The 18,533-nt window shown below is 51.8% G+C and overlaps 1 protein-coding gene across 7 annotated transcripts in view; it reads left to right on the top strand.

The window, feature by feature from the left end:
- The window catches only part of CTIF (cap binding complex dependent translation initiation factor), a 313,070-nt gene that overhangs the window by 153,676 nt on the left and 140,861 nt on the right, over positions 1-18,533 (top strand). For all 7 annotated transcript variants that reach the window (XM_067699149.1, XM_067699148.1, XM_067699143.1 and 4 more), the window contains one exon: positions 16,266-16,342. In XM_067699149.1, coding sequence (XP_067555250.1) covers positions 16,266-16,342 — 77 coding nt within the window. The remainder of the gene's footprint in view (positions 1-16,265; positions 16,343-18,533) is intronic.

Genomic DNA, 18,533 nt, shown 5'->3' with positions numbered 1-18,533 from the left:
CCCAAGCATCCACCGTGCTCTTGTTCTAGCACAGGCCAGGCAATGGCCGCTGTGGTCCTGGAGAGCTTTGCAGTGGAACTGGGGACTGGGGGATCCAGATCCTCGTACCTCTTCCATTCAGCTGAAGGACAGTTGCAATCGCTGAGCGCTGGGCCTCGTGGTTACAGGTCGAGGGCCCATGAGGCGGTGGAGCATCGTGGCTTCTTGCAACACGGGAGATTTTGCCTGGTGGATGGCCACAGTCTGTAGGCCCCAGGCCCCTTGGGTCTCCCGCGAATGCTGTTGGTCACCGGTGGGTAGAATGGGGATGGGCCACTTCCGGTCCATCCAGGGTTGTCAGTCATCTTAACTTTTCATCCAACAAGCAGTTATGGGGGACTGTGGTATCTAAGGCACAGTGGGACCTATGGAGGTGAAGCAAACGTGGCCCGTGAGCCCCTGGAAGTGAACAGCACGGTGGACGGTGGAGGAGGCAAGCTTGCGAGCAGCCACCTAGTCTATTTAGACACCAGGCTGGCGTGCTAAGAAGAGTTTGTCCGACGCGCTCTGTGACCACATGAGTTAATTCACATGGTAATTTGCGTCAGTGTTGTAGGGCAGGGGCGTTTATGCCAACAGCAGAGGCTGGACAGGATTTCAGGGCTGAACAAAAGTGGGGAAGATGTTCCAGGCAGAAGGAAAAGCAGGGATGAGGAATGTGTGTTCGGGGGCGGGGTGGCAGGCACATGGGGGCAGGGAGGAGAGGATGGCCCCAGAGCAACCCCCAGGGCAGGAACCCGGGTCCCCTGGCCCCCAGCCCAGTGCTGCTTCTGCTGTGTTTCCATAAATAGAAGTGTAAAGCAGTTCTTGAGCCGGTGGGGAGGGGCAGGGTAGTAATTAAAACTTTTCCTCCACGTAGGGCCCTGAGCTCTGACATCGGGGATGGGGCAGTAAGAGCTTGAAGAATCACTTCCTCCACGTAAGAGACTGGAAAGGCTGTGGTGCAGCCATGAATACTGGTCACCCAGACCCCAGCCCCAGATCTGGCCCCTTGGGCCTAGCTGTGCACACTGACCTTCCTGGTCAAGCTGGGGTGAGCACAGAGCCCGAGCTGGGTGGCCGTGCAGGGCAACTCGAAGGTCAACATCGTGGGAAACTGCACCATCCTAAAAAAAAAGAAAAGAAAAGAAAGAAATTAAGAAAGGTGCAAAACTTACCCCTGAAAAGCTTGGGGATAAAGGGGGCAGCAAGTGCACCGGCTTTCCTGGCCTCTTCTGTTGCGGCAGCTGGGCGGTCCAGCAGACAGGGGCTGCCATTCTGAAACCTCCTGTCGCAGGAAGCAGCCTAGCACAAGCTGAGCAGGGGAGGCCCGGCCGGTGGCAAAGGACTCGCTCCCATATGTCTGGCAGCTTCAGCGTTAGGACGTGAGGGCTGTGTGGTTATCGGTCAATAAGTGGGCACTAAACTAATTGTATTGCATTTGTGTCAGCGGCCCAAGGAGGGTAGGATGGTGGCCCAGGATGAGGAGGGTCAGTGAGCAAATGACCCCAAAATCCCATGTTCTCTTTGAAAACAAAACCGAACAGAAACTGGTTATGGCTTGAATAAATACCATTAGCAAGAAGGGAAAGGGTTTGGATTACATGAGGACCCGACTTTCATACCAGGATGGCAGTGGTCGCTGCTGAGGTCCATGGCTTAGGCCAACACAGGAGAGCCAGAGGTTTTCCCACCGGTCTTTGCAAAATGAGGAAAATGGTGAGTTCACATTTTGCGTGGGGATTAGGCTCAAATGAAAGGGATCACTTATAAACAAAATTACTCCTGAAATAAAATAAAATTCAAGAAAAAAAAGATTACTCCTGAAAATCCCTTAAAATGCCCATGAAGTTCAGAATACTTGGTTTTGGAGTAGGTAACGTTGCTGTGCAGCGTTACCTACGTGTAAATGTATATGTGCGCTCTATTGTAAAGAGTGCATGAACCCCGTATAGTAGTTCAATTTTCTTTCTAAGCACATGTCGGTGAATTTGAGTGAGGTAGACAGAGCACCCGATTGAGACTCCGTGTAAAGGGCGTCCTACAGGAGGGCGTAGTGACTTACACGGAGCTGAAGTTAATCCACGCAAAGGCCCAGCTTTTATTTTAAAGTTTTGTCCTTTGTGAAATGATGGTGGCAGTGGGTGGGATGTCATTAAGTAAAGTAAAAAGTAGCAACTGTCCATTCTGATATTTAAACTTCACTAGTTTATGATATTCACAATGTTGGTTTCAGCCTTGAATCTCTCTCGATCTGTCAATCTGGTTGTTCTAGTTTGGCTCAAATGTCACTCTCTCAGGCCATTTCTGATCCTCCAATGGAAAGCATTACCCTCTTCAATTCTTTTCCCGGCACACATGTCTCTTGCTTTTTAGTTGCATCCTGTTGACTGCCACGTACCCCTTGTAGAGTGGAAGCCCATATCTGTGGCTTAGTCACCGTGGTAGATCAGCTCCGGGCACATTGGAAGCCTCAGTGAGGATGAGCCGGGTGAATGAATGAAAGCATGGTCGGTTCCTCCAGGGGGGACCACGTTTTGCCCTCTTGTCTCTCTAGGGGTTAATGCTGTGCCTGCGCCTGTGGGTTCTCCCTGCTTGTGTCTATCATGGCTCAGCCTCTGTGATACCCTGTGAGCTGTCCGGTGCCCGGAAGCCCCAGCCAGGCTGCCCTGACTCAGTGTTCCACTCAGCATTTCTCTTCGAGTTGGGAGCAGCTCACTTTCAGAGGATGCAGCCCCTGCCTTGGGTATTCAGGGTATGGGGGTGATGTCCTGCCTGGAGTAGGTTCCCAAGAAGGCCTGCCGCTCTGGGAGATAGGCCCTGCCCTTGCCCTTCAGAACCTACGGAAGGTCCTTCTCTTCTTGCCCCCCTCCTGCTGGGCTCCCGTGATGAGATGAAAGAGGGATAAGCAGTGTCCAGACGGGGCTGGGAGCGGGCAGGGGTTGAATAACTGCATGGAGGAGGCTGAGGTGGCAGCAAACTGCACTTTTGTCCCCTGAGAATGTTCTGGACACAGCTGGGGGGCTCAGGAAGTGGTTGGTTGGTGGACACAGGGTGACCTCATTCTAGCACAGCATTACCGGGGCTTTGGGCTGCGGCTTCCATCTTGAGGGGCGTGGATGGAAAGTTAGAAAGTCTCAGGGGCAGCAGGGGCTCCGGGTACAGATGGGGGGCCCTTGGGCCTGGGATTTCACAGACTGTGCCCCAAAAAGGAAGAGAGCCATGGGGGCGTGTGCAGAGGATGGGCGGAAGGATGGGCAGTTGGGAAACCTCCTGTGCCACCTGTCCTCATACGTCACATAATCTCATTTAATCCTCCTGATGGTCTGCTGAAATTGGTATAATTCTTTATTATTGCCATTTTATGGAAGAGGAAAATAGAAGCATAAGTAGGCTAGCTATCTCTCCAGGCTCCCACAGTAGGTGGCAGTGATGGTATTTAAAACCAAACCAATTGACTCCGATCCCTGCTGGGCAGCCCCGAATCTGCATTGCTTAAAGCACCTGAGGCTGGCTCTGCAAACACTGGGACAGGGGCCCTACTGCTTGTAGGTGCTCCTTCGTCAAGGCCTCTTTCCCTGTCCCCCCGTGTCCCCGGACCAGCCAGCCTTGGCCCACCAGTGCAGGGGCAGGAGAATGATGAACCCGTTCACTCACACGAGGCCTTGGAGGCATCCCCCGCACGGTGGAACTCGGCTTGGGGTCTCAGCCTCTCTGGTAGAGGTGTTTGGGACAGGGGTCCCTGCCCAGGGCCCACAGAGGCCCTTATACTTACCGTTACCTGACTACTACCAGTTTGTATACTGAGCCACACCAGAGTATGTTCAGGAGAGGCAAGAGCAAAGCCATTAAAACATGTCTTCTAGCAACTTCTGCTGGGGCCCTTGCCTTTCTGGTTCTGCTTCTGTTAACTTCAGAGCCTTCCGGTAACTCAGAGGGCAGCCTCGGGCATCCCTTCCTCCACGGGTTCCTTGCACCCTGGGTGTCCGCGTGACTTCCCTGAAGTAGTAAAATCGCTTGTGTATCTGTTCTTCCAGCAGCCTGTGGACTTCTTTGGGACACAGGCAGAGTCTGGTTTTTCTATGTCCGTGACACGCAGTGTGGTCACAGAACGCAGTGGGCATCTTCTAAGCGTTGTAGAGTCATCACTCCTCTTCCAGAATCCATTGTTGCTTCTGTTCCCAAGATGGTCTCTGAACCTCCCCAAGTACATAAAACTATTCACAAATTGCCTACCTCACAAAGACTGTGCCTCCCTCTTAGAGACCAGAGCACGAATATTACTTTGTCTTCCCTTTTTTTTTTTTTTAAAGAAGGAAGGGGATCTTCATTTGAATAGACTAGGTTTTTTTTTTTTTTTTTTTTTTTTGGTGGTACGCGGGCCTCTCACTGTTGTGGCCTCTCCCGTTGCGGAGCACAGGCTCCGGACGCGCAGGCTTAGCGGCCATGGCTCACGGACCCAGCCACTCCGCGGCATGTGGGATCCCCCCGGACCGGGGCACGAACCCGCGTCCCCTGCATCGGCAGGCGGACTCTCAACCACTGCGCCACCAGGGAAGCCCACTTTGTCTTCTCTTGAGTTTGCTTTATGGGCTTTTCCAGGATCTGGGTCTTATCTCTGTCATGGATACACCATTCAGTTAGAGACTAGAATTCAGGCCACGTGTGTCCAGTCGTGCCCAGGCAACTTTCCCAGAGGCTGCAGAGCAGACCCTGTGTCTTTCCTGTGGCCACTTGTACCTCTTGCCTTTCTAGATCATCTTCCTGCCTCTGGTCTGTAGCAGCAGGAAGCTGTTACCTTTTTCAGGTCTGCAGCCTTCCCAGGACCCCCAGCAAAAGCCGTTCATCAAGGAAGTGGAGAGCATCTGTCTGCCCCCATTCCATTCTCATGTGGCTGTCCCTGTGTCATCGTGAGCCCAGGGGGCCTGCCTCCAGGGCTCCTTCTGGACTCTTGGTCCTGGGCTTGTCACCTGGTTGAGGCCCTGAGCCACTTGGTCTCATATGGTGTTCGACACAGAGAGAGTTATAGTCACCCTCCAATAGCCCTCCCTATACACACACACACACACACACACACACACACACACACACACACACACACACACATACACACACACACCCATCACAGGACTACACTGGTTGCAAAAGGGAAACTTTTTTAAAAAATTTTATTTATTTTTTTATACAGCAGGTTCTTATTAGTTATCCATTTTATACACATCAGTGCATACATGTCAATCCCAATCGCCCAATTCATCACAGCACCACCCCCACCCCCTGCCGCTTTCCCCCCTTGGTGTCCATACGTCTGTTCTCTACATCTGTGTCTCTATTTCTGCCCTGCAAACCGGTTCATCTGTACCATTTTCTAGGTTCCACATATATGCGTTAATATATGATATTTGTTTCTCTGTCTCTGACTTATTTTACTCTGTATGACGGTCTCTAGATCCATCCACGTCTCTACAAATGACCCAATATCGTTCCTCTTCATGGCTGAGTAATATTCCATTGTATATATGTGCCACATCTTCTTTATCCATTCGTCTGTCGATCGGCATTTACGTTGCTTCCATGACCTGGCTATTGTAAATAGTGCTGCAAGGAACATTGGGGTGCATTTGTCTTTCTGAATTATGGTTTCCTCTGGGTATATGCCCAGTAGTGTGATTGCTGGGTCATATGGTAATTCTATTTTTAGTTTTTTACGGAACCTCCATACTGTTCTGCATAGTGGCTGTATCAATTTACATTCCCACCAACAGTGCAGGAGGGTTCCCTTTTCTCCACACCCTCTCCAGCATTTATTGTTTGTAGATTTTCTGATGATGTCCATTCTAACTGGTGTGAGGTGACACCTCATTGTAGTTTTGATTGGCGTTTCTCTAATAATTAGTGATGTTGAGCAGCTTTTCATGTGCTTCTTGGCCATCTGTATGTTTTCTTCGGAGAAATGTCTATTTAGGTCTTCTGCCCATTTTTGGATTGGGTTGTTTGGTTTTTTAATATTGAACTACATGAACTGTTTATATATTTTGGAGATTAATCCTTTGTCCAATGATTAGTTTGCAAATATTTTCTCCCATTCTGAGGGTTGTCTTTTGGTCTTGTTTATGGATTCCTTTGCTGTGCAAAAGCTTTTAAGTTTCATTAGGTCCCATTTGTTTATTTTTGTTTTTATTTCCATTTCTCTAGGAGGTGGATCAAAAAATATCTCGCTGTGATTTATGTCAAAGAGTGTTCTTTCTATGTTTTCCTCTAAGAATTTTATAGTGCCCAGTCTTACATTTAGGTCTCTAATCCATTTTGAGTTTATTTTTGTGTATGCTGTTAAGGAGTGTTCTGATTTCATTCTTTTACATGTAGCTGTCCAGTTTTCCCAGCACCACTTATTGAAGAGACTGTCTTTTCTCCATTGTATATCCTTGCCTCCTTTGTCATAGATTAGTTGACCAAAGGTGCATGGGTTTCTCTCTGGGCTTTCTATCTTGTTCCATTGATCTATATTTCTGTTTTTGTTCCAGTACCATATTGTCTTGATTACTGTAGCTTTGTAGTATAGTCTGAAGTCAGGGTGTCTGATTCCTCCAGCTCCATTTTTTTCCCTCAAGACTGCTTTGGCTATTAGGGGTCTTTTGTGTCTCCGTACAAATTTTAAGATTTTTTGTTCTAGTTCTGTAAAAAATGCCATTGGTAATTTGATAGGGATTGCACTGAATCTGTAGATTGCTTTGGGTAGTATAGTCATTTTCACAGTGTTGATTCTTCCAATCCAAGAACATGGTATATCTCTCCATCTCTTTGTGTCATCTGACAGTGGTTGAAAAAGCAGCACTTTAGTAATTGTTTCCTTTACATTTTACACAGTGTAACATAAAAGCAATTTTCTAACATTTTTCTATTGGTTTGTAGTCCTGTCCTTTATACCAGTGTTCTCGCTTTTTGTTTTCTGTTTACTCAGACATTATCAAGTCAATGTCATTAGTATTTGACATTGCTCAGTGGATCGTTTCCTGACATGGCTACCAGCGGGAGAGGGCAGGGACAGTCGTGTTTGCTTTCCAGGATTTCATGGATATACTAAGAACAACCGTAACAATACCTAAAGTTGTATCATGCTGAATTATTTAGGACTCTTTGGGTTGCAAGTGACAGAACCCCAACTCAAAATATATTTAAAGATAAAAAGGGTAACTGATTGGCTCATGAAATCAAAGGAAGACAAACAGTCATGACACAGGAGACAGGAAAAGCAAGTGTTTTCATCCACATTTTCCACAAGAAGGAGGGAGAGGGCTGGGTGAGATAACTGCCCAGGGGTATCCAGGTTTGGCAACAGAGCTGGGGCCCAGGTTGCCTAAAGGCTGTGTGGGTTTATGAGTCAAGATTCTTGGCTGTTACAGTGAGAAACCCAACTTGAAGGAAAAAGGAGGGATGGGCTTTACTAGTTTAGTGCACCCAAGGAAGGCCACATGCCAGCGACCTGGTCTCCGTAACCACACTACAGTGCAGGCACAGACCCCTGCGTGCTGGATAAATGCTGTGGGCTCGCACCCCAAAGGCTGCCACAGGCAAGATATTCATGTGCAGTAGACCCCACGAAACCCTGGCCAGAGAGCCTCAGTTAGGCTCCGTTTCTGGAAGAACGTCCAGCTCTTGTGTAGCCAGCATCCAGCCTTTCAGAATGGGTGACGGCCAGGTTCACAGTCCAGGGTGTGAGTGGGGGACGGGGTGGAGGCAGCGGGTGATGTTGGTGGCTCAGAGGCAGCCTCTGCATCTCTGCCCCGTCTACCTTTATGTTTGTTTTTATATTGGGACTCCAGCTGAGGTATTGTTCTTAAAAGGGTCTCTGCTGATTAAAAAAAATAAATTAAAAGAAAAGGTAGAAAATCACGGATTTAAACATGGTTTAGCCTCCCGCCTCCCACCTTTCTTTCTGAAACAGGTCGGCTTCTCTGAATAGCTGTGCAGCCTTGAGATTCCAGGAATTTTAGAAACATTACCTGTTTTGTTTCAGCTTGGACGTGACCCACACATCCTGCCCACGTGGAGCTTGGTAGGATAACTTCTTAGAAGCTATGAAAAAACATGACCCTAGCAAGAGGAGGGCTCCACGGTTGAGACAAACTCATTGTCAGAGGAGCTGTACTTGGTGTTTTTATGGCCCCTTAAGTTGACAAGTGCTATGTTTCCTTCATACCGTCGGCCCTCGGGATGTGTACCCGTGTCGAGCCGGAGACAGGGACCTGGGGAGTCCCAGCTGGCTTGGCCTGAGTCTGTCCTGCCTCTGTGGGGCTCCAGCTCCCTGGGATCGCCCAGTGAGCACGGCAGAACCAACATCCAGTTCTTCTGAGTCACGGTTCCTGGGGTCCTCCACTCTGGGCCATCTGGAATTTTCTGGAGAGAAAGAAGCCATTAGTTTCCATGTGTTTCAAAGCATCCTTGGGAGTGACAGGTAGGGCCAATACGCAAGCTTGTGAAGAAGAGGAGAGAGGCTGTGGTTTCCAAGAAGCCAGGTGGGGAGTCGGTATCCAGGAGAGATGGGGGCAGACGGGCGGGTCGCTGGAGAGGGTACAGCTGGGGCCACAGGGCTTACCTGTCAGGAGACTGGTGCGTGTGGGAAAAGGCAGCTAATGTGTAGAAAAGAACCAAGCTCCAGGTGTGCTGGCAGTGGAGTCTTGTGATCCTGTATTTATTTCTGGTTGGAGTCACCTTGAGCACAGCTTTCCATGCCCCGCTTGGAACCTCCCGCTGCTGCCTCACCTGGGCCGGGATCCGCAGCCTTCCCTTCCAGCGCCAGCATTTCCCAGCCGCATCACCTCCTACTGAAGGCCCGTCCAGGTCTACCACAGTCTGGGGGTCTTCACACAACAGGAGGAAGGCTCTCTTGTATTTGTGTAACGCACGCTCCCTTTGCAAAGAGCTGGTGTGTGAGAGAGAGAGAGAATAGACCTGTGAGATAGTTAGGCCTGGATGATTTCTATCAGACCCAGGTCCAAGGCCAGTGGTCAGAGGTCACAGGTCACGGGAATGTCAGGAGAATCTCCCTTGAAAGGAAAGCGGGCCTGGGGTTCCATGAAGCTGCCGGCCGTGGGACTGAGCTATGTGGGGCACTTCTAAACCTCGTCCCGCAAGATTGAAGGGGAACCAGGCAGAGCAGTAGCCAGGGGCCCTGACCCCACCAACCTGGGGAGTGAAGGGCAGGGTTAAGCTTGGTGTCATGAGCACCACCCCGTAGAGAGAGGGGAGCGGAGGCCTGCCGAAGGGGCCGTGGCCAGGGTCATCGCAGAGGTCACGGTGAGCACACACGGGCACGCGCTCTGCAGGGCAGACATGGGACAGCATCTGAGCCAGCGCCCGGGGACACCAACTCTCCATCCTCACGCCTGGTGGGCGGCACCATGGACAGAAATGGGGCCGTCCAACGGTGGCTCCAGTACCGGGCGGAGCTTGCGCTGAGCCACTTCCTCACTTGCTGGGACCCAGAGTGCATGGCCCGGCACCATGGGGTCAGAGGTGGGGCAGGAGATGCCCTCTCATGCCCCCAGTGGTTCCACCTCCACATCTCTGCCCTGGTGCTGCAGGCTGAGTGACATCACAGTTGGGAGCGTGAGCCTTGGAGGCGGCAGGTACAGCCTGCTGCCAACTGGTTGGGTGGCCCTGAGGAACTTCCTGGACCTTATTGAGTCCCTCCTTCGTCCTTGGTAAAACAGGCTGCCAACACGGTGAAATTACCTGGTGAGCACGTAACTTTCACAAATGCAACTCCATTTTGGCAAAGGAAATCCAGTTAGAAAAATGACCCTTTTTTAAAGCACAAATGGTTTTGCCTACTCTTCCACCTGTGTTCGTCTCGTCTCCTGGCCCGGGAAGGGGGGCGGGGGCGGGGGCGGGGGGGAAGGGCAGGGTGCTGCCATGACAAAGTGCCAGCAAGCTGTTGGCTTAGAACAAGAGCGATTTATTATCTCCTACTTTTGGGTGCTGGAGCCACCGTCAACCAGGTGGCTTAAAGCAACAGAAATTTACAGTCTCACAGTTCTAAAGGCTGGAAGTCAGAAGTCAAGGTGTCAGCAGGGCCACGCCCCCTCTGGAGGCTCTAGGGAAGAATCCCTTCTCGCCTCTCCTGGCTCTGGTGGCTGCCAGCAATCCTCGCTGTTCCTTGGCTTGAAGCGCCTCCCTCCAAACATAGCCTCCATGTTCACGTAGCCTTCTTCCCTCTGTCTCTGTCCAAATTTCCTTCTTCTTATAAGGACACCAGTCATTGGGTTTAGGACCACCCTAATTTTGTATGACCTCGTCTTAACTCCGTCATATCTGCCAAGATCCTGTTTCCAAATGAGGTCGCGTTCATCCGTACCCAGGGTTAAGACTCAGCTTATCTTCTGGGGGCACGCAATTCTACCCACCGTAAGGGTGAAGACACCGCACGCGACACTGTGGTCAGGGGCCCCCACCCCGGCCCTCGGAGCACCCGGTGCCTCTGTCTCCTCCTGTAGGGCCAGCGTGTCTCCACCCGATCCACCTATGACCCTGGCGTGTGTTGTCCCGCAGGTGGAAGTTGTAACATACCTTCTTCTCCCTTGTGCTCCTGTCAGCCCTTTAGCACTCAGGTCAGGTACCATCCCGGCGAAGGCCTCCCTGACCCTGCTCCAGGCAAAGGTCCTCAGGGCTGCCAGAGGCATCTACGCAGCCTCTCCCGTGACGCATGGCGTGCGTCAGCTTGTTACTTGTGTTCCCCTGAGCTCCTGGGGCTGGGACTGGGTCTCTTCATTCTGGTATTCCCATCTGATGCACGTGGCACATAGTAGGCCTTGAGAGCTGCTTGGGTAAAGAACCAAGGATGGACAGATGGATGGATGGATGGCAAGTGGTGGACAGCTCTCCCCTGACCACCGCCACAGCTGCTGCTCTCATCCCTTCGTCCTGCCTGTTCTGCTCGATAGCATTTTTCATCATTGATCATATTATCTATTTGTTTGTCGTCTCTCTCCTTTCACTAGAATGTGTGCTCTGTAAAAACCAGCATTTTGCCTATTGCTCTTTCACTACTGTGTCTGCAGTGTCTAAAACGACAGTATTTATAGGATGGGTGGTTGGATGGATGGATGGATGGATGGGTAGATGGGGGAAGGGTGGATGGTGGGGCGGGTGGGGAAGTGTGGAGGGATTGGGGGAGGGGAGCCTGTGGCTCAGTGGACGTGCATCACTCTTACCACAGAGGCAGCAGGTCTCAGCGCCACCCGGCGCACACGCCGCCTTGCTCAGCATGCTTACATTGCCCTCCCTCCCCAGACCCAAGATATGTTTGTTGGTAGCTGTCATCTCAGAGGAAGGCCCCTGCACTGCCAGTCTGCGGTCAGCAGCTCTGCCGCAGCCGCCTTTAATCCCCCAGAAATACCTGCCATCCCAGGTGGTGAGGTCTTAGCTTCAGCCTGCCCTGGAATGGGCAGATTTTACGTGACGGGTTTCAGCAACCAGGGCAGTAACACGCTGCCCGTGGTGCCGCATCTTAGACCCGTGCTGACCTCCGGGACGGGAGAGAGAGAGACACAGAGAGAGAGAGTGTGTGTGTGTGTTTCACGTGTCCTCTGCCCAAGCTGCACGCAGAAGGAGTATTATCTTCCCTCCCTCCCAGGAGAGGCTTGTTTTATATAATGTACTTGTCTCCCAGGCCCACTTAGTTATTGAAAGTGATCAGAGGTTAGACAGAGAGGAACTGCAACCAGGTCTCAGAGCTAAAGGGAGAAGGGTTCCCATGCAGAGAGGCAGAGGAAGAGCAGGCAGGGCCTGGGAGGTCCAGGGTGATGCTACAGAGGCTCACCTGACTCTGGCTGAGGAAACACACAAACCAGCTGGTAAACCAGAGGCTGGTGGGGCTCTTGTTTATTCGGGGGGAGGGGGGATGCTCATACCTGGACTGACGTCCAGATGGGGCTCTTTCAAAACACAGAATAGAAGAATTTATTGAGTAAAGAAATAGAGCAAAGACTACTGTATACTCTTTTTTTTTTTTTTTTAGTTCTGTGACATTTTATTTTATTTAGTATATGTAACATGAGATCCACCCTCTTAAAAATATTTGTTTTGTTTTGTTTTTTTACACTGTATACTCTTAAACGATCATTCTGGCAAGCCTGATAAATTTCCCATTCTCCACTCAAGAGTTACATCCTATCTAAAAAGCAGAGAGGGGTCTCTGGTCTAAAGCCAGAACCCCATCTTCCCCGGCCGGGCCTGGAAATACCAACTCATGTGCCTCTCCAGACTCCTTATTAGTCACTCTCATCGTTGGATGCCCCTTGCCTACACGTGCCACCCTCTCCAGCCCTTTCGTAGGAGCCATGTTTTAGGGCAGCTGCTTTCTGTAGAGTAGTTCAGTGAGAGGGGGGCACAGTGTACACCGTGGCTGGATTTTTTTTTTTTTTCAAAACACTTGCTATTGCCTCTACCTGGAATATTTTTCCCACCTTTTAAAAATTGAGATATAATTTACATGCCATAAAATTCACCCTTTAAAATATATGAGTAAATGGTTTTTAGTATCTTTATGAGATTGAGCAGCCATTACCACTGTCCAATTCCAGAATATTTTCATTATCCCCAGAAGAAGCCTGGAGCCCATTGCCAGTCACTCCCCATTCTTTCACTCCCCAGGCGCTGGCAACCTCTCATCTACTTTCCGTCTCTGCAGATTTGCCATTTCTGGACATTTCATAAAAATGAAATCAGGGCTTCCCTGGTGGCGCAGTGGTTGAGAGTCCGCCTGCCGATGCAGGGGACGCGGGTTCGTGCCCCGGTCCGGGAAGATCCCACATGCCGCGGAGCGGCTGGGCCCGTGAGCCATGGCCGCTGAGCCTGCGCGTCCAGAGCCTGTGCTCCGCAACGGAAGAGGCCACAACAGTGAGAGGCCCGGGTATCGCAAAAAAAAAAAAAAAAAAGAAATCGAACCATATGTGGTCTTTGATAGATTCACCCATGCTGTAGCATGTATCAGAACGTCCTCTCTTTTTATAGCCACGCACCACTCCATTGTAAGGAGCTACCACATGTTTATCCAAGCATCAGTTATTGGACATTTGGGTTGTTTCCATTCTCGGCTATTATGAATACTGCTGCTGTGAACATTCATATACAAGCCTCATCTCCCGCCAATGGCTTTAAAGAACTTTTGCCAGCCTAGGTCAGCAGCTAATCTGATGACAGATCGTAGCTAAGCACAGAGTTTCTCCTTCTGTCTTCCTCTTTTGGCCTCATATTTGGCCCCAAATGCCCTTGTTTTGGGGCAAGTGTGGGCAGCATCTTGAGTTGTGTGTGTCACATGGTACCACCACCAGCTTGAGTTTGAAGAACTAAGTGGCTAATTGAAGAGGGTCCTCCAGTAAAGCTTGTATAAATACAGTGCACCCCATTTTATACAAGACCGTCTGAAAGTTCTACATAAGTGCCCCAGGGAAGGTGGCATTCATTCATGTATTCACCATGGTGCCAGTAGGCTGGGGCCCCAGGTGATCTTGTGGGTGGGACCAGTCCTCTATAGCACCAGCCTGGGTTATTCCTGGGGACGGAAGACCTTCGAGGTGCAAGGCTTTGTTCTGTCACCTTTGTCACTTTGTTCAGCTGATTTCTGGCCTCCCACTGGGGTCTGCCAGCCTCAGGCCAAAGAGAACACAGGCAGAACTCCTCCATCCTTCCCCAGCACACCACCTGGTCACCAGGCTCTCTGCTAATTCCCTCCACCTTCCCTAACCCAAGCTTCCTACACCCTCCTCCCCTGCAAACCAACTCCACTGGAGGACTCTCTCTGCCAAGACTGGGGGCCCCATGAGGAGAGGGACCAGAGCAGCCTTGCTTGTCCTGGCGCACTCGGCCCTGAGCAGAGTGTCAGGATGATGGGAGAAATGCTGCTGCCGCCGATGATGATGACGGTGGTGATGACGCCAACGATGGCAGTGACAACACCAGAGACACTTGCTGAGGTGTGCTGCGTACCCGGCACTGTTCCACGTTCTTTACATGCTCATCAACACATTCAACCCTCACAGGGACCCCAGGAGGCTATTATTATCTCCACTTTACAGGTGTGGAAACTGAGGCACATAGAGGTTAGGTCACCTGTGCAAAGTCACAGAGCCATCAAGAGGAAGAGCCAGGAGCTGACGGTTCACAGTGTGGCTCCAGGTCCCAGGCTTTTAACTACGATGGTATTTTATATATGTACACACATATGTGGTAATTTGGAGGTGATAGATGGATGGACACAGCGGTCAGAGCAGTGGCTTCATTAGAAGCCCTGAGGGGTCGCGCATGCCCCTGGGCCACACTGAGCCCTGGCAGAGAGCTAGGACTCCATGCCGAGGCTGGGTCACCAGGGCAGCTCCCCTCTGCTGCAGCCGTGTGGCCGGGAGGGGGGGTGAGCAGGCCAGGATGCAGGTCAGAGCCCAGGACTCCGGGGCCCAGACAGGGAAGACGGGCACCTTCTGAGCTCGCGGAAGGCCAAGTGTCCCGACAGCGCCCTCGGCCCGGCCTCGGAGCTCAGCTCCCGGTCCAGGCTCGGCTTCCTTGCATTGTCTCCACGGGGCACGCCCAGTGTTCCTGTGGTGACCTGAGGCCGGAGGGAGGGAAGGGGCCAGCCCGGAGCTGGGTGAGGGTGGGAGAGGGGAAATGAGAGGGGAAGACTTGCTGTTTTTCCTTGTTTGTGTTTTGTATTAAAGAAAGCAAATAATATCCTTTGAGAAAACCATTAAACAAAGCACATCCTAAGGCAGCAGAGGCCCATTGTGCCTGCCCGAGCCAGAACTCATTCATGCCTTCTTGGTCGGATTGTTGGAACCAAGAGCCAGGGTGTGAGGGAGGGACTCACAATATAAATAATATAAATTAAATTAAATTAAATTTGAAACGTGCCCTTCCCTCCCTGGACTCGATAGGAGTGTCGGCCAAGCGTCTGAAAGGCCAAGGTCCCCGTGTCCTCCTGAGCCTGTTGTCCTCCCCGTGCCCGCCCCAGGAAGCACCTCAAGACTGGCCGGGCTGCCCATGTCCAGGGCCGCTTAGCCCCGTGGTTGGGGGCTAAGCCCTGAGAAGGCAGCCCAGCGGGACGCTCCGCTAGGAGCCCAGATCCAGAGGGCTGCATGTGCCCTTGCCGTGGAGGGGGCCTGGGCTTCTGTCTCCCTGTCTGTAAAGTGCGTGGGGGGCAGGTGCTAAATGGGCCCTCACTGTACCCTCTCCAGCACACTGGGCCCTGTCACACCCTCTGACCCTGTGCACACCCAGGGCCTTGTGGGCGGCATGGGGGCCATGCTCAGGCTGTGGACTCTGCACCAGGACCCATACCCAGATGTCCCAGGCCCAGGCCTAAGACCCTCAACCCCTCCCACCCCACCGCAGCCTGCCCATAATGGAATGGCAGTGCTTTCCCATGTCCCACCAGGACACACTTTTCTGGGGGGAGGGAAATGGTAAGAAGAGAGCTGGCCATCAGCCCAACTTCTGCAAATAATTCTGCCTGTGGCCCGGCATCTGCAAGATCAACCCTGCATTATGAATAGAGGGTCTCTCTCCAACCTTGGTATAAATATATACATAGTTGTCATCATGATGACAATATGCAAAAGACCATCTTTAGGATTTTCCCCAGTTAAAAGTTTAAAAAAGCATTTAGCTATTTGCATGTTTCCTCTAAATATACCCCAGGAGTATAAGTAACAAAGATCTTGGGTAGAAATTGCGTGAGGCATCCTGGACTAGTATATGAGGAGACCTGGGTCCTGGCACATTCCCTCTGCATGAGGCTCAGGATTTGCAAGGAGGCTGCATCTCCTTGGTCGTCTCAACAGCTCAGAGAAGATATTAACATTGCCATTGTGTTAGGAAGCTTGATGTTAGAGGGCTAACTTGTCCTCCGTCCGCCAGTGATTCCAGGATCTCATTCTCTGCTGGACCTTGAACTGGCTCATCCACCTTTCTGGACCTGAGTGTTCTCATCTGTAATTTGAGTAACTGGATATGACAAATTCTAGGGACCCACTGTTCTTTGGTTCTATAATTCCAGCGTTATCACCTGATGGGAAACTCATTAACTCTGGTGTTCTCCATTTTTCAGCCTGGATTTGCTGGTCAGAGTCTAGCCTTTCCAAACTCTCGATTTCATTTTGTCATAGGTGTTGTTGTAGTTAGTTCAGACCCAGAAGTTCTTTGCTCTCTTCTAGAAGATTTACTGACAATCCTCTCTTCCTCCCCCAAACACACAGGGCTGCCACCCGACGCCCCATGAGGTGGACATTGCGCACACGAAGAAGCTGTTCCGGAGGAGAAGAAATGACCGAAGGTAAGAGACTCTCCGTCGCCGGCTTTGGGTTTTCTCCGCCTCTGCCGGCCCTTCTGGAGCTACAGTCCTGTCCTGTGTTTGGCTTTTCCTGGTCATCAGCCGATGCGGCGAGAGGCGACGTAGACTCAGTGGGCTGGTGACCGGGGGCGGTGGCGGCTGCCCACCTCTTGGTTGGCCCTGGGATTGGATCTATTCAGGAGTCCAGGGCAGGTTTGGCAGTTCAGGAAGAGAAAAGCTCTTTCCACTGACCATGCAGCAACAGTAGCGGTCCTCAGGGGACCAGGACCTGCCGACGTGTGTTTTGAGAAAGCCTCCAGGAGGCTCTGGAGCTCACAGTTCCAGGACTGTCTTTCCTCTGCCCTGTCCTGAGAGCCGTCCCTGGCCCGTGCTGGGTTCTGCTGGGACAGCGACACACAGATCAGCAACTGTACGTGCTGCTTCTCTCGAATGCCTGGGGGGTTGGGGCTCACTTAAACTAAAGCAGAAACCAGGATCTCCCCTGGCATCCAGCAGAGGGCTGGGTGACAGCAAGGGGCCAGAAAAAGTGCCTGGGGTAGCCTTGGATAGGAACAAACAACTGAGGTTGGGCGTCTGGGAGGCTGAGCCTTTGTTTCCTTAAAGGTTGTTAAAGGTCTTCAAGGTGTGTATTCCAAATGGAAGAGTCCAGGTGCAGAGCAGTATTTTAGTGTGTGGCCATTTGTGCAAAAGCAGGGTTAGAGTATTTGTTTGTTAGCATGTGCATAAATGATTTCTGGGTGGAAATGAGAGAGGGGAGGAAGAGAGAGAAGCGGGGAAGGAAGGGACGGAGGGACGGAGGGACGGAGGAAGGAAGGCTTCTGCCTGAAGAATTAAAGTGAGGTTCTCCTCTACAGGGAATTTCTTCTTAGTTAAAGGTGACGGCTTGTGGTTTCACCTTTAATGAACAGAGCGTGTTCTCAGAGAGCAAAAAAAAAAAGCCCAGTCAACATGCTTCCTCAGAATACTGGAAACGCCTCTTCTCGTGCAGCTTCCTGGAGACTAGGGCTGCCCAGGGTCCCTGATGCCTGCCTCCACACGCGGTCCCTGAACGAGGCGTGTTGGGTGGTGGCCGCGACTCAGGGTGGATGGAGGACCAGGCCCCCGGAACGTCATCAGCTGGTGGATTTAGTGGAACCAGAATAGCCCGAGAGGACAGTGAGTGTACAGCCATCTGGGAGGAAGGCGGTCCGGGCTTAGAAACCACCAGGCACTTTACGTAGTGGCGTCAAAGGGGGAAACTGAGCAGGGAGAGGTGGACCAAGCCTATTCCTGGCCTGCCCAGAGTGCAGTCGCTGCGCTGTGTGCGCCGCCTTCTTGTTGTGCAGCTTCACAGAGGCTAATTCCTGATTGCTGGGTTCCCCGCAGAGAGAAGTAGGGAGCACCCCCTAAAGGAGGCATGGGGTTCACAGGGGACTGGGGAGGTGTCCGGAAGAGCAGAGGCTCGCTGTTGCTCCTCCCCTGCCCTGTGGTCCCCAGAGTGTGCGTGGAGGTGCAGGGAGTCCCCGAGCTTCCGTAGGAGAAGTCCCCCTGTGGGCCCAGGCAAGGGCAGGCTGCTCTCAGCGTCCAGATCAGCCGCGCCTCCGCTTGTGGGCCAGGTCACCTCACTCAGCAGGAGCCCCTGGACAGTGCAGGTCTCCGGAAAGCAGCGGCGTGACCCAGGAATGTAGGAAAAGGAGCGTGACATGCAGGCACCGGGAAGCCGGCCTTCCGCTGAGCCTCGCTTGTGTTAACAAATGCCCAGTTAGGTCAGCACACCTCGCAAAGGATGTGGACCCGGGACTGGGTCCAAAGCAAGGCAATAAAGATGATTAAAGGGATGGAAAGTATGTCCTGTGAGGAGAGGCTAACGGGCCAGGGCCAGGGAAGAGGAGGCTGCAGGGAAAGGACGTTCATGCCAGTAAACTCTTGAAAGATTTATACAGAGCGCTGAGGAGCGGCCGCCCACCTTCCCCGGGACCCGAACTGCAGGAAATCATCTGAAATGAAAGGAGAGAGTGTTCCTCTGGACCAAAGACGGACTCAAGCAACAAACATCTTGACCATCAGGGGCTCGGACTCTGCCATTCAGCGTGGCAGACACACGTTGAGCCTGTGCTGTGTGCCGGCCGGGGCCCCACCTTTACTCACAATCTGGAATATGGTGCAGGCCAACACTCAGCCGTCACAGAGTCCC

This window comes from Pseudorca crassidens, chromosome 12 (assembly GCF_039906515.1).
Source record: "Pseudorca crassidens isolate mPseCra1 chromosome 12, mPseCra1.hap1, whole genome shotgun sequence".
Lineage (NCBI taxonomy): Eukaryota > Metazoa > Chordata > Mammalia > Artiodactyla > Delphinidae > Pseudorca > Pseudorca crassidens.
The sequence above is the reverse complement of the archived record's forward strand: the minus strand, read 5'-3'. Positions and strand labels throughout refer to the sequence as shown.